The sequence below is a fragment of the Mobula hypostoma genome, chromosome 12, assembly GCF_963921235.1.
Source record: "Mobula hypostoma chromosome 12, sMobHyp1.1, whole genome shotgun sequence".
Classification (NCBI taxonomy): domain Eukaryota; kingdom Metazoa; phylum Chordata; class Chondrichthyes; order Myliobatiformes; family Myliobatidae; genus Mobula; species Mobula hypostoma.
The window spans coordinates 5,370,440-5,396,012 of NC_086108.1; the positions used below are offsets into that span (position 1 = coordinate 5,370,440).

Below are 25,573 nucleotides of genomic sequence, written 5' to 3' on the forward strand. Positions count from 1 at the left end.
CATGCTATTCACTACACACTTTTTGAACTATGTTTTATTCACTTATTTATGGTAATATTTTGTTTTGTGTGTGATTTATGGTTTGTGGGTGCATAGTGGTCCGGAGGAACATTGTTCTGTTTGGTTGTATATACGTACAGTCGTTGACAATAAACTTGAACTCAGACTACAAAAGCCTGTGCAGAAGAGCATCTCTAAAGGCACAACACATCGAACTTTGAAGTGGATGGGCTACAGCAGCAGAAGATCATGCAGGTACACACAGAGGCCACTGTGTTAGGTACAGGAGGTACCTGATACTGTGGCCACTGGCTGATCTTCAACTATGATCTTACCCCTTCCAATGGCATCATTCCTGCTAAAGCAGACAGCTGTGAAAACAAATCAAACTTAAATTATCACGGCAAAATATTTGACTTTGATCATTTTAGGTGCTTTATTAAAACCATAACATTCTGGGATATCATGTCCTGAATAAAAACTTACACAATCAGATTTATATTGCTCACCCACCTTTCTGATTGAATAGGCCAGGGATGATGTCATGAATTGGCAATCACCATTTTCCTCCAATCAGCATTGAGTGGGGCAGCTCATTCCGAGTCAAGGGGTCGGGGCGGGGAAGAGTTGTCTCAGGAGCTAGCTCTCATTGGCCAGGGTTCAGTGACAACATTCAACCATTTGAACTTTTAGGAAGAAGTCGATATTTCAAATTTCCATGATTGTTATCAGCAGAAGCAACCTTGCAATCGGAAAGGAAATAGTTTCAATGCAGGGTCTAGGGGGACATGGCGTGTGAAGTTGCCGGAGGCTCTGGGATTAAGGGGGGTGTAGCATCTGCAGATTATTTTCTGTTTAAGGGGGGTGCTGGCAGTGTGTTGGAGGAACTTTACATCTGCTTAACGTATGTAGCATGTTACATCCCTGCAATCAACAGCTCACTGTCTCTTGGGTCCACACACCACCTCAGTCCGAATGAGGGCAAATTTGGGGTTTCAGTTCAGATAAAGTTTCACAGTTTTGTTCCTGATGTTTACTCTCTGTGTTACTAGAGGACAGGCAGTAATTTAAACTCTTTCATTTATAGAAGGACCTCCACTGTGCAAAGCACCATTTCTTGCAGTGATTATTGTGTAGAGACAGGCAGAGAGGCTCTGGGAGTCTCCAGACTGAAACAGTTCTAGAAGGGATAGGCGCCCACTATTACATACATCACCTATGTGAGAGTAGGCATATGGGAATGAGTGTATCGGTGTTTGTGTGTTACAATTCTGGAAGGAGTCGGTTTGGCCGTGTTGTGGAGTTAGTGTATATAGCAAATATTAACTTCACCAGCAAGCAATCTTCAGACATGAATGTGGATTGCAGATTGAATTGAAAACACAGCTCGGAACAATGGGCTTCCTGGAGCTTCAGGTTGGGCTGAATCACAAACAAAGAATGAATGTGGCCTAGTGTCTGTGGAGATTAACATTCATTTTGGGTGTCTGGAGTGTGGGTGCAAAGAAGGAGGTGTTTGGAAAGTGTATGGTTATACACCTTGGCAGAAGAAATAAACGGGCATACTATTATTTAAATAGGGAGAGAATTCAAAGTTCTGAGATGCAACGGGACTTGGGAGTCCTCGTGCAGGATACCCTTAAGGTTAACCTCTAGGTTGAGTCGGTGGTGAAGAAGGCGAATGCAATGTTGGCACTCATTTCTAGAGGAATAGAGTATAGGATCAGGGATGTGATGTTGAGGCTCTATAAGGCGCTGGTGAGACCTCACTTGGAGTACTGTGGGCAGTTTTGGTCTCCTTATTTAAGAAAGGTTGTGCTGATGTTGGAGAGGGTACAGAGAAGATTCACTAGAATGATTCTGGGAATGAGAGGGTTAACATATAAGGAACGTTTGTCCGCTCTTGGACTGTATTCCTTGGAGTTTAGAAGAATGAGGGGAGACCTCATAGAAACATTTCGAATGTTGAAAGGCATGGACAGAGTGGATGTGGCAAAGTTGTTTCCCATGATGGGGGAGTCTAGTATGAGAGGGTATGACTTAAGGATTGAAGGGTACCCATTCAGAACAGAGATGCAAAAAAATTTTTTTAGCCAGAGGGTGGTGAATCTATGGAATTTGTTGCCACAGGCAGCAGTGGAGGCCAAGTCATTGGGTGTATTTAAGGCAGAGATTGATAGGTATCTGAGTAGCCAGGGCATCAAAGGTTATGGTGAGAAGGTGGGGGAGTGGGACTAAATGGGAGAATGGCTCAGCTCATGATAAAATGGCGGAGCAGACTCGATGGGCCAAATGGCCGACTTCTGCTCCTTTGTCCTATGTTCTTATGGAATTATGGTTTGAAAACTGTATGTAATTCAAAGGAAGCATTGTAGATACCTAGTAACAATAGAATTACCCTGTTGTTACCTTTGATCTTGGCAATATGAGAATGTCATGTAATATTGGGTTGGGCAGGACTCTTCTTCCAAGAGTGTCTCAATATGATGCCTGTATACACACTATTCTGCAATAAAGGCTTCCATAGCCACTCGCTTCAGTCTCTCGAGTGACTTTGTTCACAGTTACAACAGATTAGATAACTACTACGACATTAGCCACTTTTTAATGTTTGTGTTTTATATTTCTTCAAAGAATAGATAACTAGATTAGCCGTGTAATAAGCCGCTTAAAGGGCAGTGTGGTAGCGTAATGGTTAGCACAATGGTTTACAGTACAGGCAACCCGGGTTCAATTCCCGCCACTGTCTGGAAAGAGTTTGTACACTCTCCCCGTGATGTGTGGGTTTCCTCCAGGTGCCCCTGTTTCCTCCCACAGTCCCGTGATCCAATCAGGGCGGCTGGGTGACTGCATCTCAATAAATATATAATAAAAGTTACTCTGCGTGTGAGTGTGTCTGTAGGTGTATGTGAATGAGTGTGTGTGTTTGTGTGTGTGTGCGCGCGCACACGCATGCGTTTGTCCACCTGCGTATGAGTGTACTTCTGTGTGTGTGTGTGTGTGTGTGTGTGTGTGTGTATGTGTCTGCGTGTGGCACTTCAAACTTTCTTTATTTGGGATGGGGTGGAGTAAAAGTTCATGTTGGTCATATCTGAGGTCAGTTCACTGACTTGATGGTCCTTCAAGCAGCTTGGGGATCTTGGACAAAGTTGTTGCGACCGCGGTCATGGCACGCACCGGGAACGCCACACTCCACAGCCGCTCACCCCAGCAGCAACGCCTCTGCCTGAGCTCTCTATCAGCTAGGGGGGACTGACTTGCACTGCCTTTCACACAGGGCACTCTCCATTGGCATTCTTATGATGGGCAGTCACTGTGGTGGTGGTGTGGGAGACATAGCAGCCAAAATGTGGAGAGCAAGATCCCACGGACAGTAATATGATCAGAACCAGATCTCTTGTTCTCTGCCTAAGAGAACATACTGTGTTTTCTAAAATACGCCCTGGAATTTTTCACATCTGCCCAAGAGAACAGGGAGGCCCTTGGGACTTTGCCCAGGAGGCAACATCAGATGGGGTGAGTAGCACCCCCTCAGTACCAGCCGATACAGCTGTGCTCCAGTTCCAAGCGGGGCATGAACCCACAACGTGCAGTTGCTGTTTTCCAGGCTCCCATGATCATGAATAAATGAGATACCCCAACCTGCAGAAACAGGTTATGGACTGTGGCAGGCTGTTGGATGGGCCAAAGACCCTAAGTGATTCTTGCTTTCTAGACATTAAGTATTCTTCCTTCTTCCTCATGACTAAATGCTCTACCTCTCTTGTCAGCCATGGTCCCTTCACCCTACCATCCTCGCCCTGTCTCAGTGGGGCAAACCTATCCAGACCCCCCTGAACAACCTCCACATTTCTGCAAGGCAGATCGCAGGTCCAACCCAGAGGTGAACACTGAAATCCCCAGTTAGATACAAGTTATTATCAAGGGTCCAATCCAGAGGTTAACACCAAAATCCCCCGTTAGATACAAGTTATTAACGTCCATATGGATGCAGCACCCTCCCCAGCCTCCAGACATCACCCACCACCCCAAAGACACCAGTCAGATTTCTTGTTTTGAAACCAGTGGCCCGAAGTTTGACGTTTCTTTTTGTCGAAGTTAGATCCATGCAGTGCCGGCGGAGAGAATGTTTGCGACTGTGTCACGTTCCATTAGCCAACCATCTCCTTATAGCCCTCCTGCTCCCGCTGGTTGGACCGGTTCATCTTGATCTCCGTCAGCTGAATATATCGGAACACGTTTGTATCTGTGGAGAGAACACAACGGACGAGGCGCACTGCAGAACCAGACTCATCACTGGGAAACAAGGCAATGAACCTGGCCAGGCGGGGGACCTCTCAGTGCGTGAGCACTTTGGAGACAGTGACCACAACTCCCTGACCTTTACCATAGCCAAGGATGAGAACAGGAGTGGCTTGTATGGGAAAGTACTTAATTGTGGAGTGGCTTATCACAATGGTATGGAGCAAGGATGTAATGTTGAGGCTTTATAAGGCATTGGTCAGGCCACACTTGCAGTTTTGGCCCCCTTGTCTTTGAAAGGATGTACTGGCATTGGAGAAGGTCCAGAGGTTCATCAGAATGATCCCAGGAATGAAAGGGTTAATATACAAGGAGTGTTTGATGGCTCTGGGTCTGGACTCTCTGACGTTCAGAAGAACGAGGTGATGGGGAGGCGGGATCTCACTGACACCTATTGAATATTGAAGGGCCTCGATTGAGTGGATGTGGAGAAGATGTTTCCTATGGAGAGGGAGTCTAGAACCAGAGGGAACAGCCTCAGAAGAGACTGGCTGAGCAGAGCATTTTGCCCAGGCTGCATCACTGTCTGGAATGGGGTGGGGACTACTGCACCGGACCGAAAGAAGCTGCAGAGGGTTATAAATTTAGTCGGCTCCATCTTGGGTACTAGCCTACAAAGTACCCAGGACATCTTCAAACAGCGGTGTCTCAGAAAGGCAGCATCCATTATTAAGGACCTCCAGCACCCAGGGCATGTCCTTTTCTCACTGTTACCATCAGGTAGGAGGTACAGAAGCCTGAAGACACACACTCAGTGATTCAGGATCAGCTTCTTCCCCTCTGCCATCCGATTCCTAAATGGACATTGAACTCTTGAACACTACCTCACTTTTTAAATATATATTATTTCTGTTTTTGCATGATTTTTAATCTATTCAATATATGTAATTGATTTACTTAGTTATTTATTATTATATTTTTCTTCTATATTATGCGTTGCATTGAACTGTTGCTGCGAAGTTAACAAATTTCACATCGCATGCCGGTGATAATAAACCTGATTCTGATTCTGAATAGAGAGGGGTCGTTTTAGAATAGAGATTAGGAGGAGTTTCTTTAGCCAGAGAGTGGCGAATCTGTGGAATTTATTTCCACTGACGGCTGTGGAGGTTAAGTCATTGGGGCAGAGTTTGATAGGTTGTCGATTAGTCAGGACGTCAAAGGTTATGGAGAGAAGGCAGGAGAATGGGGTTGAGGAATAATAACGGAATGGTGGAGCAGACTCAATGGGCTGAATGGCCTAATTCTGCTCCTATGTTTTATGGTCTTATGGCAGGAATTGGGAGCATAAATTGGGAACGGATGTTCTCAGGAAATATGGAGGTTGTTTAAGGAGCATTTGCATGGGGTTCTGAATAGGCTGGTCCCACTGAGACCAGGAGATGAAAGATGGGTAAAGGAACCATGGTTGACAAGAGGGATGGAACAGGGAAAAAAAAGGAAGCATACTTACAGTTTAGGAAGCAAAGATCAAACAGGGCACTTGAGAATGATCAGTTTGCCAGGAAGGAGCTTAGGAAGGACATAAGAGAGCTGGAAGGAATCATGAGAATTCCTTGGCAAGTAGGATTATGGAAAGTTCCAAGTCGTTCTGCATGTGCATGCAGCCATGAGGGTAAGACCAACCAGGGATAAAAAAGGGAGATGTGCCTGGGGCTGGAGGAGATAGGGGAGCTCCTTAATGAATGCTTTATTTCAGTGAGAGGGGCCTTGATCAAAGTGAGGTCTGCATGGAGCAGGCTAACGTGCCGGAACATGTTGAGATTAAGGAAGAGACAATGTTGGAACTTTGAAGAACATTCAGATAAATAATGCAGACAGACATACCCCTGGGATATGGGAAGGGAGGGAAGAGATTTCTGCACCATTGGCAGTGATCTTTGCATCCTCACTGGCCGCGGGGGCAGTACCGGAAGATTGGAGAGTGACAAATGTTACTCCTTTGTTCCAGAAAGGTATAGGGATAATCCTGTAAACTGAGTCTTAGGTCAGTGGTGGACAAACTATTGGAGAGGTTTCCTAAGGACAGATTTACAAGCATTTGCAGAAGCAAAGCAATACACACAGAATGCTGAAGAAACTCGGCAGGTCAGGCAGCGTCTACAGAAATAGATAAACAGTTAAAGTTTCAGGCCGGAACCCTTCTTCAGGACTGGAAGAGAAGGGGGAAGATGTCAGGATAAAAAGGTGGGGGGGAGGGGAAAGAGGCTAGTTGGAAGGTGATGGGTGGGAACAGTTAAGGGCTGGAGAAGAAGGAATCTGAGGGGAGAGAGAGTGAACCATAGGAGAACAGGGAAGGAGGAGGGGACCTGGGGGAAGTGGGGGGGGGGCATTTTTTACCAGGAGAAGCATAATTTGATTGGGGATAGTCAGCATAGCTTTGTGAGGGGCAGGTCATGCCTCACAAACCTGACCGACTTTTTTCGAGGTGTTTACAAAACAAATTGATGAAGGTAAAGTGATGGGATGTGGTGTATATGCATTTCAGTAAGATGTCCGACAACCTTCCCCATGGAACACTCATCCAGAAAGTCACAGGTATGGGATTGAAGGAAACTTGGCTTTATGGATTGCGGAGGATTGGCAGAGGGTGGCAGTAGATGGAACGTATCCTGCCTGGAGGCCCGTGACCAGTAGGGTTCCTCAGGGGTCTGTCCTTGGAGCCCTGTGATTTTTGTGATCTTTATAACTAACTGGGATCAGGAAGTGGAAGGATGGGTTAGTAAGTTTGCAGATGACACTGAGGGTGGAGCAGTTGTGGATAATGTAGGTTGCTATAGGTTCCACAGGATATGGGACAGGACATCTGCAGAGATATTGGCAAATGGAGTTCGATGCAGAGAAGTGTGAAGCGATACAGTTTGGAAGCTCACTTGAAGGCGGAGTACAAGGATAATCACGGGATTCTTAGCAGTCTTAGAGTCACAGAGCATCTCGTACAAGCGAGCCTGGTTTTCTGCCTGGTCCCACCTACCTGCATCCAGACCATGGCCCTTCATCACCCTCGCATCTTTGTAACTACCCAAACTGCTCTTAAATGCTGCAGTTGACCCACAACTACCACTTCCTCTGGCAGCTGGAAGTGTGGAGGAACAGAGGGACCTTGAAGTCTACCAAAAACCCTCAATCCCCTCAAAACTGCTGTGCAAGCTGAGAGGGTGGTCAAGAAGGCGTGTGGTGTGTTGGCCTTCATTAGTCAGGAGATTTCATTCAAGAGCCACAAAAATAGTATTGCAGCTCTATAAAACTCTGGTTAGGCCGCACTTGGAGTATTGTGTTCATTTCTGATGGCCTCATCATAGAAAGGATGTGGAAGCTTTAGAGAGGGTGCAGAGGAGATTTACCAGGATATTGTCTGGATTAAAGGGCATGTCTTATGAGGAGAGGTCGAGCGAGCCGGGGCTTTTCCCTTTTGGAGTGAAGGATATGAGAGATGACTTGATAGAAGTGTACAAGATGATACGAGGCATAGAGGCACTGTACTACTGCCGCATAACAATAAAATTCATGACATATGTCAGTGATATTAATTCTGATTCTGATTCTGATCGAGTGCACGGCCAGAGAGTTTTCTCCCAGGGTGGAAATGGCTAATTCCTGTGGACATGATGTTAAGGTGATGGGAGGGAAGTATAGTGGGGGATATCAGATATAAACTTTTTACACAGAGAGTGGTGGGTGTGTGGAACACCCTCCCAGGGGGTGGTGGTAGAGGCAGATACATTAGGGACATTTCAGAAACTCTTAGATGGGCAGACGAATGATAGAAAAATGGAGGGTTATGTGGGAGGGAAGGGTAAGATTGAACTTAGAGTGGGTTTAAAGGTCATCACAACATTGCGGGCCGAAGGGCCTGTACTCTGCTGTAATGTCCTGTGATCTACATGCAGGACAAAGTTTTTAACAGAGAGAGAGAGAGGTGGGTGCCTGGTATGTACCACCACAGTTGGTGGCGTTGAAGAAGCTTTGAGTCAGACACATCAGTATATTGGGAGTGGAAGAATAAAGTCTAGGGGCAGGCAGAAGAGATCTAGTTTAATTAGGCACTGCGTTCAGCACAGACCTTGTGGGCCGGTTGGCCTGAGCCATTCTGTGTTCTAAGCTTACCTGTCGGCTCACGGTCTTTGGCTCCCTTCAGGTACTGCAGTGCGTTCTCGCAGTCACCCAGGTGGTAGAAGGCGATCCCTGCTCTGTACATGGCTTTGAAATTGTCCTTGTGCTTCCCGAGAATTTTCAGACAATACTCCTTCACCCGTTCGTAGTTCACCAGTTCCGACTGGAGGAGGCAGGCTGCCAGAAGATTGAGGGAAACAGAGTCAGATTCTGGGACTTTAAAGTTTGGAGGAGGGAGGTCCCTCCACAGTCCCTCACCAGCCACCCTCTGTTTCATCAGCTGGGGCTCGGAGGGCAACCCTCTCGTCGGAGGCAGGGTAAGGTCCAAATTCCGGTAAAGAGACCCCAGACAAATAGTTCAAGGAAAGAACATAGAACGTGGAAGAGTACAGCACAGGAACAGGCCATTCGGCCCACAATGTTGTGCTGAACCAGCTATAAAGTAAATCAAAAACACACAAACACTAATCCCTCCTCCCTACATCATGTCCATATCCCTCCATCTTCCTCACATCCATGTGTCTCTCCAAATGTCTCTTAAAAACCTCTAATGTATTTGCCTCTACCACCAGACCATGCAGCACATTCCAGGCATCCACCACTCTCTGAGTAAAAAACTTACCCCTCACATCCCCCTTGAACCTACCCCCTCTCACCCTCAATGCATGCCCTCTGGTATTAGACATTTCTACCCTGGGAAACAGGGAATCTCTGTCCACTCGATCTATGTCTCTCATAGTCTTATAAACCTCTATCAGATCTTCCCTCAGCCTCTGACACTCCAGAGAAAACAACCCAAGTTTATCCTGCCTCTCATGATAGCACATACTCTCTAAACCAGGCAGCATCCTGGTAAACCTCTTCTGCACCCTCTCCAAGGCCTCAACATCCTTCCTCTAGTGGGGCGACAAGAACTGTACGCATTACTCCAGATGTGGGCACGTGGCCAAGAGGTTAAGGCATTGGACTAGCGACCTGAAGGTCCTGAGTTCGAGCCCCAGCCAAGGCAACGTGTTGTGTCCTTGAGCAAGGCACTTAACCACACATTGCTCTGCGACGACACCGGTGCCAAGCTGTATGGGTCCTAATGCCCTTCCCTTGGACAGCATCAGTGTTGTGGAGAGGGGAGACTTGCAGCACGGGCAACTGCTGGTCTTCCATACAATCTTGCCCAGGCCTGCGCCCTGGAGAGTGAAGATTTTCCAAGCGCAGATCCATGGTCTCGCAAGACTAACAGCCTAACCAGAGTTCTATAAAGTTGCAATATTATCTCCTGACTTTTGAACTCAATGTCTTGACTATTAAAAACAAGCATTCCTTCCATAAACTTTCCATGCGGCTTTTTAACCACCTCACCGACCTGTGTAGCCACTTTCAAGGGGCAATGAGCTTGGATCCCAAGATCTCTCTGCTCAGCAACACTGATAAATACCTTCCTTTAACAGTGTACCGTCTGCTTACATTTGCCCCCCCCCAAGGTGCAGCACCTCACATTTATCTGAATTTACCATCACATCCACGAGAACACGGGTGGCACGGCAACGTAAAACGTTACAGCATCTGCGACCCAGGTTCAATTCCCACCACTGCGCTGGGGGGCGGGGGGAGGCGCGTGGAATAATCCTTTGTGTGGTGGGGTAGAGATACTAAGGTCCCTACCAAAGGAGGTGTGAGGTGCTCCTTCCCTCTGCTAGGCTGCAGGTCACCCTGTAGCGCCTGCCTACCCCTCCCGCCCGGACACTCTCTCCCACGGGGCAGAAGATACAAGAGTCTGAAAGCGACACCACCAGGCTCCAGAACAGCTCCTGTAATCAGAGTCCTGAACGGACCTCTCCTATGATAAGGTGGACTCCTGGTTTACCTTATTCGAGCTCAATGCACCCCGCAATGATTTATCTGTATGAGCAGCTTTTCACTCTATCTCAGTACACGTGACAATATTTAACCGGTGCAGTACAAGGCATGGACATGGGGTTCTGCCGATGTTAGAAATTTGGGCAACACACACAAAATGGAGGAACTGAGTAAATCAGGTAGTACCTATGGAGGGGAGTAAATGGTTGACGTCTCGGGCCAAAACCCTTCATCAGCACTGCGACATAGAAGCAAGGATGTAATGCTGAGGCTTTATAAAGCACTGGCAAGGCCTCACTTGGAGTACTGTGCACAGTTTTGGGCCCCTTATCTAAGAAAAGATGTGTTCAGGGTTCAGTTCCGATGTTGTCTGTGCGGAATCTGCATCCCCGTGGAATGCAAGGATTTTCTCAGTGTGCTCCGGTTTCCTCCCACAGTCCAGAGACGAACCGGTTAATCAGTTAATTGGTCATTGTAAATTGCCCTGTGATTAGACCAGGGTTAAATAGGTGGTTACCCGGGAGCTCGGCTCCAGGGGCCAGAAGGGATTGTTCCACACTGTATCTCAATCAGTCCATAAACAAACAAACAAGCACAAATGAGAAAGAAGCAAACAATTCATCTTTAGCATATATGTGGTCCATTCGAGAGTGTGATAGAAGCCCAGTGACGCGTGCTTTCAGGTTTGCCCGAGGGGAGAGGGGAGAATGCCCGCGATGAGTGAGGCTGCTTTCCTGAAGAAGCTGGAAGTGTAGACGGAGTCAATGGAAGGAAGGCTCTCTCGGCAGTTCTTTGCGGTCACAGACAGAGCAGTTACCATATCAAGCCATGATGCATCGGATAACATAGTCATAGTCATACTTCATCGATCCCGAGGGAAATTGGTTTTCGGTACAGTTGCGCCAACCAAGAATAGAGTATAGATATAGCCATATAAAACCATAAATAATTAAATAGTATTATGTAAATGCCAGGAAATAAGTCCAGGACCAGCCTATTGGCTCAGGGTGTCTGACCCTCCAAGGGAGGAGTTGTAAAGTTTGATGGCCACAGGCAGGAATGACTTCCTATGACGCTCTGTGCTGCATCTTGGTGGAATGAGTCTCTGGCTGAATGTACTCCTGTGCCCACCCAGTACATTATGTAGTGGATGGGAGACATTGTCCAAGATGGCATGCAACTTGGACAGCATCCTCTTTTCAGACACCACCGTCAGAGAGTCCAGTTCCATCCCCACAACATCACTGGCCTTACGAATGAGTTTGTTGGTTCTGTTGGTGTCTGCCACCCTCAGCCTGCTGCCCCAGCACACAACAGCAAACATGATCGCACAAGGTGCTTTCTGTGGTGCAACTGTAAAAACTGGGATATGCAAATTTCCTTAGCCTTCGCTGAAGTAGAGGCACGGTGTGATTTCTTGGCCATAGTGTCTGAGCTATGTAACAGAGCAATCTGATGGTGGCAGTTACACTCAAGGGTTTGAAGCTAACTTGTTTATTTGTAGGACTGACAATCGCTGGTGATAACTCTCTGTCCTGAACTGCCACTGAACTCAGCAGGCAACTAAAAGTCAACGGATTGTTGGGTCTGGGCCCAGGACAGATCTTCTGAAATACTAATTTAAGGTTACTGGCACTCCCCACCGCAAGTGTGGGGAAAGCCAGCCTTGGATAACTAAGGAAATAAAAGATAGTATCAAATTAAAAGCTCATGTGTACAAAGTCGCAAAGATTAGTGGGAGATTGGAGGATTGGGAAAACTTTAAAAAGCAACAGAGAACAACTTAACTATGGAAAGTATTCTTAGAGATGGTATATATAATTATCTGGATAGACTGGGTCTGATTAGGAACAGTCAACATGGATTTGTGCGTGGAAGGTCATGTTTGACAAATCTTATTGAATTTTTTGAAGAGCTTACTAGAAAAGTTGACGAGGGTACAGTGGTGGATGTTGTCTATATGGACTTCAGTAAGGCCTTTGACAAGGTTCCACACGGAAGGTTGGTTAGGAAGGTTCAGTCATTAGGTATGAGTATTGAAGTAGTAAAATGGATTCAGCAGTGGCTGGATGGGAGACGCCAGAGAGTGGTGATGGATAACCGTTCATCAGATTGGAGGCCATTGACTAGTGGTGTGCCTCAGGGATCTGTACTGGGTCCAATGTTGTTTGTCATATATATTAATGATCTGGATGATGGGGTGGTAAATTGGATTAGTAAGTATGCAGATGATACTAAGATAGGTGGAGTTGTGGATAATGAAGTAGGTCTTCAAAGCTTGCAGAGAGATTTAGGCCAGTTAGAAGAGTGGGCTGAAAGATGGCAGATGGAGTTTAATGTTACATTTTGGTAGGACTAATCAAACTAGGACATACACGGTAAATGGTAGGGCATTGAAGAATGCAGTAGAACAGAGGGATCTAAGAATAATGATGCATAGTTCCCTGAAGGTGGAATCTCATGTGGATAGGGTGGTGAAGAAAGCTTTTGGTATGCTGGCCTTTATAAATCAGAGCATTGAGTATAGGAGTTAGGATGTAATGTTGAAATTGTACAAGGCATTGGTGAGGCCAAATTTGGAGTATTGTGTACAGTTTTGGTCACCGAATTATAGGAAAGATGTCAACAAGTTAGAGAGAGTAGAGAGAAGATTTACTAGAATGTTACCTGGGTTTAATCACCTAAGTTACAGAGAAAGGTTGAACAAGTTGGGTCTTTATTCTTTGGAGCGTAGAAGGTTGAGGGGGGACTTGATAGAGGTATTTAAAATTATGAGGGGGATAGATAGAGTTGACGTAGATAGGCTTTTTCCATTGCGAGTAGGGGAGATTCAAACAAGAGGACATGAGTTGAGAGTTAAAGGGCAAAAGTTTAGGGGTAACATGAGGGGGAACTTCTTTACTCAGAGAGTGGTAGCTCTGTGGAACGAGCTTCTAGCAGAAGTGGTTGAGGCAGGTTTGATGTTGTCGTTTAAAGTTAAATTGGATAGATATATGGACAGGAAAGGAATGGAGGGTTATGGGCTGAGTGCAGGTCGGTGGGACTAAGTGAGAATAAGAGTTCGGCACGGACTAGAAGGGCCGAGATGGCCTGTTTCCGTGCTGTAATTGTTATATGGTTACATGGTTAAACAAGAAATAAGGAAAGGGAAGATAGAGTGTGAAAGTAAATTAGCACAAAATATAAAAACAGATAGCAGAAGTTTTTATAAATATATTAAGCGGAAGAGGTTGGCTAAAGTCAATGTAGGTCCCTTGGAAGAAGGAGAAGGGGAAATTGTTATTGGGTGATAAGGAAATGGGTGAGGCATTGAACAACTATTTTGTGTCAGTCTTCACAGTGGAGGACACGTCTAATATGCCAAAGAAGGATGTTATGGACGAAATGGGAGGTGAGGACCTCGATAAAATCACTGTCACTAAAGAGATAGTGATGAGCTAACTAGAGGGCCTGAAGGTAGATAAGTCCCCTGGTCCTGATGGGATGTATCCCAGGGTGCTGAAAGAATTGGCGGAGGTTATAGTAGACGTGTTGGTAATCATTTATCAATACTCTCTAGACTCTGGGCAGGTCCCGGCAGATTGAAAGACAGCAAATGTCACGCCGCTTTTTAAAAAACGATGTAGGCAAAAGATGGGCAACTATAGGCCAGTTAGCTTAACATCTGTAGTCGGGAAAATGCTTGAAGCTGTCATTAAGGAAGAAATAGCGAAACATTTAGAAAAGAGTGGCTCCATTAGACAGACGCAGCATGGATTCAGAAAGGGCAGGTCCTGTTTGACAAACTTACTGGAGTTCTTTGAGGACATAATGGGTGCAGTGAATAGAGGGGAACAGGTGGATGTCACATACTTGGATTTCCAGAAGGTGTTCGATAAGATGCCGCACAAGAGACTTATAAATAATATACGGATGCATGGAATCGGAGGAAGTGTATTGGCATGGATAGTGGATTGGTTAACCAATAGAAGACAGAGAGTTGGTATAAATGGGTGTTTCTCCAGTTGGCAGTCAGTGGAGAGTGGGGTGCCGCAGGGGTCGGTGCTGGGCCTGCAGCTGTTTACCATTTACATTGATGATTTGGAAGAGGGGACTGAGTGTAGCGTAGCAAAATTTGCTGATGACACTAAACTGAGTGGAAAAGCAAATTGTACAGAGGATGTGGAGAGTGTGCAGAGGGATATAGATAGGTTAAGTGAGTGGGCCAAGGTCTGGTAGATGGAATACAACATTGGTAAATGTGAGATCATCCACTTTGCTGTTATGCAGAGGGACTTGGGAGTGCTTGTGCATGAATCGCAAAAAGTTGGCTTGCAGGTACAACAGGTTACTAAGAAGGCAAACAGAATGTTGGCCTTCATTGCTAGAGGGATTGAATTCAAGAGCAGGGAAGTCATGCTGCGACTATACAGAGTACTGGTGAGGCTGCACCTGGAGTACTGTGTGCAGTTCTGGTCTCCATATTTGAGGAAAGATATACTGGCTTTGGAGGCAGTGCAGAGGAGGTTCACCAGGTTGATTCCAGGAATGAAAGGGTTAATAGACAATAGACAATGGACAATAGACAATAGGTGCAGGAGTAGGCCATTCGGCCCTTCGAGCCAGCACCACCATTCACTGTGATCATGGCTGATCATCCACAATCAGTATCCAGTTCCTGCCTTATCCCCATAACCTTTGATTCTGCTATCTTTAAGAGCTCTATCCATCTCTTTTTTGAAAGCATCCAGAGACTTGGCCTCCACAGCCTTCTGGGGCAGAGCATACCATATATCCACCACTCTCTGGGTGAAAAAGTTTTTCCTCAACTCTGTCCTAAATGGCCTACCACCAATTCTTAAACTGTGAGGAAAAACGTTCTTAACCTATGAGGAGCCATTGAGTCACCTGGGACTATACTCTCTGGAGTTCAGAAGAATGAGAGGGGATCTTATAGAAACATACAAAATTTTGAAAGGGATAGATAAGATAGAAGTAGGAAAGTTGTTTCCATTGGTAGGTGAGACTAGAACTAGGGGACATTGCCTCAAGATTCAGGGGAGAAGATTTAGGACGGAGATGAGGAGAAACTATTTTTCCCAGAGAGTGGTGAATCTGTGGAATTCTCTGCCCTGGGAAACAGTTGAGGCTTCTTCACTAAATATATTTAAGGTACAGTTAGATAGATTTTTACATAGTAGAGGAATTAAGGGTTATGGGGAAAAGGCAGGTAGATGGAGCTGAGTTTACGGACATGAGTTTATGATCTTATTGAATGGCGGGGCAGGGTCAATGGGCCGAATGGCCGACTCCTGCTCCTATTTCTTATGATCTTATGTAAGTCCCATAATGAGGACTGGCTCATGGGCCTCTGGCTTCCTCCTCCTCTAGTCAACAGTCAGCTCTTTGGTGTTACTGACACTGAGTGAGAGGTTGTTGTGGCTCCAGACCCAGCTTTTCATTTTCCTATTTGCTCAGTTTGCCAACTTTTGCACTTCGGTTGTTTGTCCGTCTTTGTCTGTTGTAGTTTTTCATTGATATTATTGTATTTCTTGGTATTTACTGTGATTGCCCACAAGAGATGAATCTCAGGGTAATACAGGGTGACATATATGGACTGTGATTGTAAACATACTTTGAACTTTTTGAATCTATAATCAGACCACCCAAGAAGGTTAGCCCCTCAAGCATGGCAGTGAACCAGAGACGTTTGGACAACAGCCTGTAGTTATTTTTGATCATTACTAAGGTATTGTATCATCTCATGTCCTTGATATCTATTGTTTATTTATTTATTATCATTGTTTATTCTTTTTGTATTTGCAGTTTGTTGTCTTCTGCACTCTGGTTGAACGCCCCAGTTGGACGGTCTTTAGTGGTTTCTGTTATGGTCATTATTCTATAGATTTACTGAGAATCCCCACAAGAAGGTGAACGTCAGGGTAGTATATAGTGACATTTATGTACTATGATAATACATTTACTTTGGACTTTGAATAAACTATTTTACAATTCTGTACTGGCAGCACAGTGGCAGTACCAGTGACCCGGTTTCAATTCCCACCACCGCCCGTAAGGAGTTTGTACGTTCTCCCCGTGACCGCGTGGGTTTCCTCTCACAGTCCTACTGCTTGGTAGATTAATTAGTCATTGTAAATTGTCCCATGATTAGGCTAGGGTTAAGTCAGGAATTGCTGGCCAGTGAGGCTGGAACGACTGGAAAGGCCTGTTCCACACTGTATCTCAATTAAAAAAAGTTTAATTCTGGATACATGCAATTACTTGACAACAAATTTGAATATAAAATTTCCACCAGTTTACATGTAATTTCTGCCCCAGGTGGCATCTCACCCCAGACACTCAGTTTCAGATCTACCTTCTTGAAATAGAGGGTAGAATGGTTCAGTAGCCTAGCGGTCATCGTGACGCTATTACAGCTCGGGGCATCGGAGCTCGGAGTTCACTTCCCGTGTCCTCTTTAGGGAGTGTGTACGTTCCTCTTCGCCGCATCGGGCAGCAACCTTGTCGTTACTTTAGTACTTTTGCCTGTTCTTTACGAGGCCGAGTTTCTAGCTCGACGCTCAGCCCAGCACGGATGGAAAGCGCGCAAGGAGCCGGCCGTATTCGAACCTGGGACTTCTTGTTCCAAAGTCCAGATGCAGATACCTGGCCCCACCACACCACCACTACCGACAGAGCTGTGATTAGGCTTGGGTTAAATAGCTGGGTGGCTGGGTGGTGCAGCTCATTGGGCTGGAAGGGCTTTGTATCTCTAAATTTAAGAATTTAGAGAAGCACACCCTTCCCTTCCCTTCCCTTTCTCCCGTGGTTCATTCTTCTCTCCTATCAGGTTCCTCCTTCTTCAGCCCTTTACCTTTCCCTCCTATCACCCTCCAGCTTCTTACCTCATTCTGCTTTCCCACCCACCCACCTGCTCCCTCACCTGGTCTCACCTGTCGCCTGTCGGCTTATACTCCCCTACTCCCACCCCCCCCCACCCCGTTTGTCTTATTCTGGCTTCTGTCCCCTTTCTTTCCAATTGTGATGCAGGCTGTCAGCCCGAAACATTCGAGTCCTTATTCCACTCCGCAGATCAAAGTTCAAAATTAATTTATTACGCACATGTATAGGTCACCATTTGCCATGACTAAAGAGATGACTGTGGACTGTAGGAAGTGCAAGCTGAACACTCCTCACTGCACATACACGGCTCCTCTGAGGAGTTAGGAGAACCAGGTTTCTGGGAATTCACCTAATGGACGATCTTCTAATGGAGGAGAGGAGAAGATGGCGGCGTGACACAGCGCGCACGGCCGTTCCAAATGAGTATCATATGTGTAACTAGGGGAGCCGTGCACAATCCAGATTTGAGGCAGACAGCCGTGAGAGTACGGAGGAACATCTGGAGTAACTTCCGAAATGCCTGCTTTGCTGACGCTGCTACTGTGTGGTCGAGAATCTCCAGAGACGAAGGCCCCAAATCCTTGGCTTTGCCTATTGCTTGTTGCCGGGGCCGGGGTCGAAATGCTCGGCAGAGATGGTGCTCGGTGCTCAGTGTCGGAGAGCTGGTCGGAGGCTCGGAGTTTTTCGGATGGACTCGGAGCCGGACTGTGGTCGGATGCTTCCGGGATGCTGCATCGGCAAGTTGGCGGTGCTGGAGGTTCACCGTCTGTGTGAGATGATGGGACTTTCGAGAGACTCTGAGACTTTTACTGTGCCACGGTCTGTTCTTATCAAATTACAGTATTGCTTTGCACTGTTGTAACTATATGTTATAATTATGTGGTTTTTGTTAGTTTTTAAGTTGGTTTGTCATGTGTTTTCGTGATATCATTCTGGAAAAATATTGCATCATTTCTTAATGCATGCATTACTAAGTGACAATAAAAGAGGACTGTGTGTCCTCATAATCTGATCTAATCTAATCTCACCTGGTCCCTCAGCACCACCTCTTCAGCAAAGAAAGCACCCTGGGATTAATTTTCTTGTGGGCATTCACAGTAGGCCAAAGAAGTATGATAGTATTAATGAAAAACTAGGCCAAAGCAAAGACTGACAAACAATTAGGCAAAGTAGACGCTACTGAGTTCCTCCACCATTTTGTGTGTGTGCGTTACTCCGAATTTCCAGAATCTCTTGTGTTCTTGAAACACAGAATAGTTTTTATCAGAGAAATAGCTTCGAATTTCTTGGGTTTAGAGTGTGTTTGAGGCTGAGGAATTAAATGCTGCAGTTTGGAGCCAACTATTGTGTCTGCCTCACCGTGTGATCCAACCCCATCACGTGCCTCTCTTCTTGCTAACTTACTCTCCTTGTCTCCACAGCAACGAGCAGACTTGATGCCACCTCTCCCACCCCTCGGTTCCTGTTTGCAATTTTTTTTTCTCTGCATCCTAATAGACAACAGATTGAATCTTTAGTATCAGAGAGAAATGTGATGCTAATGGCTTCAGGCTAAAGAAAGTAATATTGGCTGAGTTACAAATATAATTGCTGAATATACAATTAAAATTTTCGAAGTTCAAAGTAAATTTATTATCGAAGTATGTATACGTCACCATACACTACCCTGAAATACATTGTCTTGCAGGCATTCACAGTAGAACAAAGAAATACAATAAAGTCACAGAGAAGTACAGGACAGAAACAGGCCATTTGGCCCATCTTGTCCATGCCAGACCATTGAAATTGCCTACTCCCATTGACCTGCTCCAGGACCATAGCCCCCCGTGCTCCGGCCATCCATGTACCTGTCCAAATTTCTCTTAAACGTTGAAATCGAGCCCCTTGTGCTGGCAGCTCATTCCACACTCAGAGAGAAGAAGTTTCCCCTCATGTTCCCCTGAAACTTTTCACCTTTCACCCTTAACCCATGGCCTCTAGTTTTGTCGCACCAAACCTCAGTGGAAAAAGCCTGCTTGCATTTACCCTATCTATACCCCTCATAATTTTGTATACCTCTATCAAATCTCCCCTCATTCTCTTACACTTCAAGGAATTCAGACCTTATAACTCAGGACCTCCCATCTCAGCAATATCACTGTAGATTCCTCTGTACTCCTTCAACCTTATTTACACCTTTCCTGTAGGTAGATGCCAGAATTGCACACAATACTCCAAATTAGGCCTCACCAGCATGCTATACAACTTCAACATGACATCCCATCTCCTGTACTCAATACTTTGATTTATGAAGGCCAATGTGCCAAGAACTTTCTCTATGACTTTATCTCCCTGTGACACTACTTTCAATAAATTGTGGACCTGTGTTCCCAGATCTATGACTCGACGACCCTATCCCTTTGTTCTAACACACCCCTCAATGCCCCACTCTTCACTGTATAAGACCTACCCCAGGCTGATCCTACCAAAGTACAAAGCCTCACACTTGTCTGCATTAAGTTCCATCTGCCATTTTTCTGTCCATTTTTCCAGCTGGCCCAGATCCCTCTGCAAGCTCTGAAAGCCTTCCTCACTATCCACTACACCCTTAACCTTGGTGTCATCCACAAATTTGCTGATCCAGTTAACCACATTATTATCTATGTCATTGATATAGATGACAAACAACAATGGACCCAGCTCCGATCCCTGCGGCCCTCCACTCACCACAAGCCTCCCATCAGAGAGACAACCATCTACTGGTGGTATAACCAAGACTTGTGATATGCACCAGCTGCTCATACGACCATCCACCACTTGCTCACATGACTTCACATGACCTTGATTGGGGGACTAAGCAGGTGCTACACCTTGCCCAAGGGTGACCTGCAGGCTAGTGGAGGGAAAAAGCACCTTACACCTCCCATGGCAGAGACGTAACTCCACCCTATGAGGGATATAGATACAGTAAATGGAAGCAGACTTTTTCCACAGGGGTTGGGTGGAAGGTGAAATACTTCAGGGAAACCTGAGGGAGAACTGTTCTGTTCAGTTCTGGTCACCTCACTACAGGAAGGATGTGGAAACTATAGAAAGCGTGCAGAGGAGATTTACAAGGATGTTGCCTGGATTAGGGAGCATGCCTTATGAGAATAGGTTGAGCGAACTCGGTCTTTTTTCCTTGGAGCGATGGAGGATGAGAGGTGACCTGATAGAGGTGGATAAGATGATTATGATTATGAGGACATGCAGTCCCCTTTTATTGTCATTTAGTAATGCATGCATTAAGAAATGATACAATGTTTTTCCAGAATGATATCACAAAAACGCACGACAAACCGACTTAAAAACTAACAAAACCCACATAATTATAACATATAGTTACAACAGTGCAAAACAATACTGTAATTTGATAAGAACAGACCATGGGCATGGTGAAGTCTCAAAGTCGCTCGAAAGTCCCATCATCTCACGCAGACGGTGAACCTCCAGCTCCACCAACTTGCCGATGCAGCATCCCAGAAGCATCTGACCACAGTCCGACTCCGAGTCCGTCCGAAAAACTCCGAGCCTCCGACCAGCTCTCCGACACCGAGCACCGAGCACCATCTCTGCCGAGCGCTTCGACCCCGGCCCCGGCAACAGGCAATAGGCAAAGCAGAGGATTTGGGACCTTCGTCTCCGGAGATTCTCGATCGCACAGTAGCAGCGTCAGCAAAGCGGGCATTTCAGAAGTTACTCCAGATGTTCCTCTGTGCTCTCACGGCTGTCTCCATCAAATATGGATTGTGCACGGCACCCCTCGTTACACATATACGATATTCATTCGGAACGGCCGCACGCGCTGCGTCGCGCCGCCATCTTCTCCTCCCTCCTCTCCTGATGAGAAGCATTGATCATGTAGATAGTCAGAGGCTTTTTCCCAGGACTTTTTATGCAGAGAGTGGTGAGTGCGTGGAATGGGCTGCCGACGACGGTGATGGAGGCGGATACGATTGGGTCTTTTAAGAGACTCCTGGACAGTACATGGAGCTCAGAAAAATAGAGAGCTATTTCTCAGGTAAGGACATGTTCAGCAGAGCTTTGTGGGCCGAAGGGCCTGTATTGTGCTGTAGGTTTTCTATGTTTCTATGAACTTCTTTGTTCAGAGTGTGAATCAGCAGAAGTGGTAGATGTGGGTTCGGTTGTAACATTTAAGAGAAGTTTGGATAAGTACATGGATGGGGGATGTGTATCTGTCTGTCCACAGCTGATGTGAGGAAGACCCTAGCCAGAGTCAACAAACGTAAAGCAGTGAGGCCCACTAGCAAACCTGGTCACATGCAGCCCAGCTAACAGACATCTTCAACATCTCTCCGGAAATGTCCACTGTCTCCACAGGCTTCAAGGTGGCCTCCATCATCCCGGTGCCCAAGGGGACGGCAGCAACCTACCTCAATGACACTGATCTCAGCAATAATGAAGTACTTTGAGCGGTTGGTTATGGATCGTATTAAATCCCATCTTCCTGCCATAGTGGACCGTTTCCAGTTCAGCTTTAATCAGTCCACTTCTGATGCTGTAGCCTCTGCCCTCCACTCCATCCTGTCCCACCTGGAAAATGGTGCCTCGTAAGCCAGGATATGTTTATCGACTTCAACTCGGTGAATAATACAATCTTCCCTCAGAGGCTGGTGGGTGAACTGTCCCTGTTGGACCTCAGCACCTCTCTCAGTATCGGGATCCTAGACTTCTTGACAGAAGACCACAGGCAGTCCGTGTGGGTAGAAGCTCCATCACGTTGTGCACTGGCACCCCCAGGGCTGCATGCTCACCCCACAGCCGGTGCATGACCGTAATAACAGGATCATCAAGTTTGCTGAAGACACAACTGAGGCTGGCCTCATCAGCAACAACAATGAGATGGCATACAAAGCGGAGGCAGAGCATAGCAAGAACAGTAACTTGAGTCTCAACGTGGACAAGACTAAAGAGATGACTGTGGACTTTAGGAAGGTGCGGGCTGAACACTCCTCACGGCACAGAAATGGCTCCTCTACAGAGAGAGTTAGGAACGCCAAGTTTCTGGGAGAGCCCATAACGCACCTTCTCACCTGATCCCTCAACACCAGGTCTTTGGCCAAGAAAGCACCGCAGCACCTCCGCTTCCTGAGGAGATCGGGTGAGGCTGCACCAACCCCTCTCCATTCTAACCGATTTTTACCAGAGCTCCACCTGGAGTGTCCTGACCAGCTGCATCACTGTCTGGTGTGGGAATTGCAGGGCAGCTGACCACAAGTCCCTACAAACGATTGTGAGGACAGCTGGGAGGATCATCAGGGTCTCTCTTCCACCCATTAGAGATATTTATCAGGAGCACTGTGTACACAGGGCCCTTGTCAATAATCCTCCCCATCCGTCCAACAATCTCTTTGACCCCCTACCTCAGGCAGAAGGTACCGTATCATCAGGACAAGGACTGTTAGGATGGGAAACAGTTTCTTCCCCCAGGCTGTGAGACTGAACTCCCTGCCATCACTCAGGTCTCAGCACACATGAAACACCAGCAGCGTTATACCCTTTACTTTTTAACGTGTTGTAAATGTACCTTATTATGGGTTAATTTATTTGTGGTCATATTACTGTATGTGAGTTATATGTACTGCATTGTGCACCTAATTATTTGTTAGTTTATTTGCGGTGATATGTGTTGTGTGTGTGAGTTATATTCAAAGTACAATTATTATTGAAGTATGTATAAATCACACAACCTTGAGATTTGTCTGCTTACAGGCAGCCGCAAAGCAAGAAACCTGAAAGAACCCAATTTTAAAAATAAAGGCCAACACCCAATATGCAGAGAGAAAGAGAAAATGCAAATCTTGCAAACAATAGAAGCAAGCAACACATTTCTGTTATTAAAAGTAAGTTAATACTAATTAGGATAATGGGTGGGGGGGGGGTGTTTCACTTCTGTTCTTTTAACTCCCGGTGTGTTCTGTACATAGTGTTCCTGCCATGCCGTACGGGTTGTGAAGGCCTCTGTATATAAATAACCGTTTTGACGTTTGAGGTAAACAGGTTTCGTGGACCTGTCAGAACGTCTCGAACGGGAGCAGCAGCGCCGATAAGGAGCCGCACGTTCAGATGGCTACGTTTGGGGCTATCGTTGAATTTGTGGAGGTTACGGAGGACTGGCCAGAGTATGAGGAAAGGTTGGGACACTTTTTCTGTGCTAATGGAATTACTGAGGAAGCTAAGAAGTGCTCTATTCTCCTGAGTGTGTGTGGGGCAAAGACTTACAAGCTAATAAGCAATTTAGCCACACCGCGGAAACCAGGGGGACATCCCATATGATGAACTGCTCAAGCTTGTGGGGAGCCACTACAATCAGAAACCTTCTGTGATAGTCGAACGGTGTAAGTTTCACAACCGGTTCAGGAAGCCAGGTCAGTCTGTGGCCGAGCTTCGGCAGCTGTCGGAGTATTGTGATTTCGGAGCGGTGTTGGAAGACATGCTCCGTGATCGATTGGTAAGCGGCATTAATAATGACGGCACAACGCCGCCTGTTAGGGGAAACCCCACCACTGACTTTCAAGAAAGCCTTAGAGATTGCCCAAGGCATGGAGATGGCTGGTAATAATGTCAAGGATATCCAGAAAGGACATGGGGGGTGGCAGTCAGTGTCAGGAGGGAGACTGGTAAACAGGCAAAGCGGGTGGAATGTTTCCGGTGTGGAGGGACGCACTGTGCAAATGATTGCAAATTCAAAGACACCGTCTGCCGTGCTTGTAGCAAAAAGGGACATTTCGCTAAAAAGTGCAGAAGTTCAAAGGGTAAGATTAAGCCTGGACAGAGGAAAACTCAACAGGCTAGGGCAGCCACACACCATCTAGAAGAAGCAGATGAAGAGACCGCGTGTGCCTACAACGTGTTTGCAGTGGAAGGAGATGAGGAACCACCTGAACCATATTATGCCACAGACACTGTCAGGGGAAAGGACATTAAGTTTGAGATTCATTCATGAGACTCACCCAGGAGTGTCTCAAATGAAAAGCCTTGCAAGATCCTACGTTTGGTGGCCAAGAATGGATCAGGATCTGGAGAACAAGGTAAAATCATGCACGCAATGTCAGACTAATCAGAAAATGCCATCACCAGCTCCTTTGCATCCATTGGAGTGGCCAGACCACCCCTGGTCTAGGCTACATTTGGACTTTGCTGGCCCTTTTATGGGGCAGATGTTTCTTGTAATGGTAGTTGCACATTCTAAATGGATCTAAGCTCACTTCATGAGCAACATCACAGCCCCCTCAACCACAGACAAACTCAGGCAAGTGTTTGCTGTCCACGGGTTGCCTGACACTCTGGTCACTGATAATGGCCCAATGTTCATCAGTGAGATGTTCAGTGAGTTCGTGCAGCAGAATGGCATTCATCACATTCGGACAGCCCCTTTCCACCCAGCCTCCAATGGTTTGGCTGAGCGGGCTGTTCAGACAGTGAAGGAAGGCCTGAAGCGGATGACAGGGGACTCTCTTAGCATTCGGCTTTCCCATTTCCTGTTTAAATACCGCCTCACGCCACAGACTATGACTGCCCGCACTCCAGCAGAGATGCTGATGGGGCGTAGGCCCAAGCCAAGATTGGACCTGCTGCGCGCAGACATGAAGGCGAAAGTGAAGAGAAAGCAGGAAAAGCAGAAGGAGAGACATGATCAACATGTGCGAGAGAGACAATTAAAACCGGATGACAATGTCTATGTGAGAAACAATCAGCAATGGCTGCCTGGGGTTACTCTTAAGCAGAGTGGTCCCGTCTCCTATGTTGTTAAGCTGACTGATGAACGTGTTTTCCACAGACATCAGGACCATGTGCGCCTGCGTCATGATACCGGCTTAGAGGCAGACAGTTCCATGGAGTTTCCATTTGCGAGACAGACTATGGTGAAAGCATGTCCACCAGTGACTTTGCCAGAGGGCGAGACGCTGGCAGAGGGGTTGGGGTCCCCTGAGGAGGATGGACATTCTCACGCAGACACACAGACCCCTCTCATTCCCCAACACCAGACCCACTCAAAACACCCTCACCAGCGGTGCCTGCTGGGTCACCGGGGGTAGTGCGCAGATCACAGCGCACTCGTAAACCTCCTGACAGACTGAGTCTTCGATGGGACAGTTCTTTTTGCTGTTGTTAGATTGAATGTTGAATCTGTCATGTTTTCCAGGTGTTTTGTATTGGTAAACTGTTGCTGAGATACTAGTATAAGTTTTCAGGGGTACACAAGTTAATAACACCACTGTTTTTATTTCCTAGGTTTTACATTTGGGGAATGTAGGATTTTAAAGCGGGAGAAGTGTTGTAATCTGAGCATTATTAAAAGTAAGTAAGTTAATACTAATTAGGATAATGGTGGGGGGGGGGTTCACTTCTGTTCTTTTTACTTCCAGTGTGCTCTGTGTAT

General features: G+C 46.4%; 1 protein-coding gene across 1 annotated transcript in view; it reads right to left on the reverse strand.

Moving 5' to 3' along the window:
* Positions 1 to 425: 425 nt before the first annotated feature.
* The window catches only part of LOC134354579 (tetratricopeptide repeat protein 9A-like), a 72,923-nt gene continuing 47,775 nt past the window's right edge, over positions 426 to 25,573 (reverse strand). Inside the window, exons 2-3 of the mRNA XM_063063537.1 lie at positions 8,410 to 8,592; positions 426 to 4,246 (exon numbers count right to left, since the gene is read on the reverse strand). Coding sequence (XP_062919607.1) covers positions 4,152 to 4,246; positions 8,410 to 8,592 — 278 coding nt within the window. The 3' untranslated portion in view covers positions 426 to 4,151. The remainder of the gene's footprint in view (positions 4,247 to 8,409; positions 8,593 to 25,573) is intronic.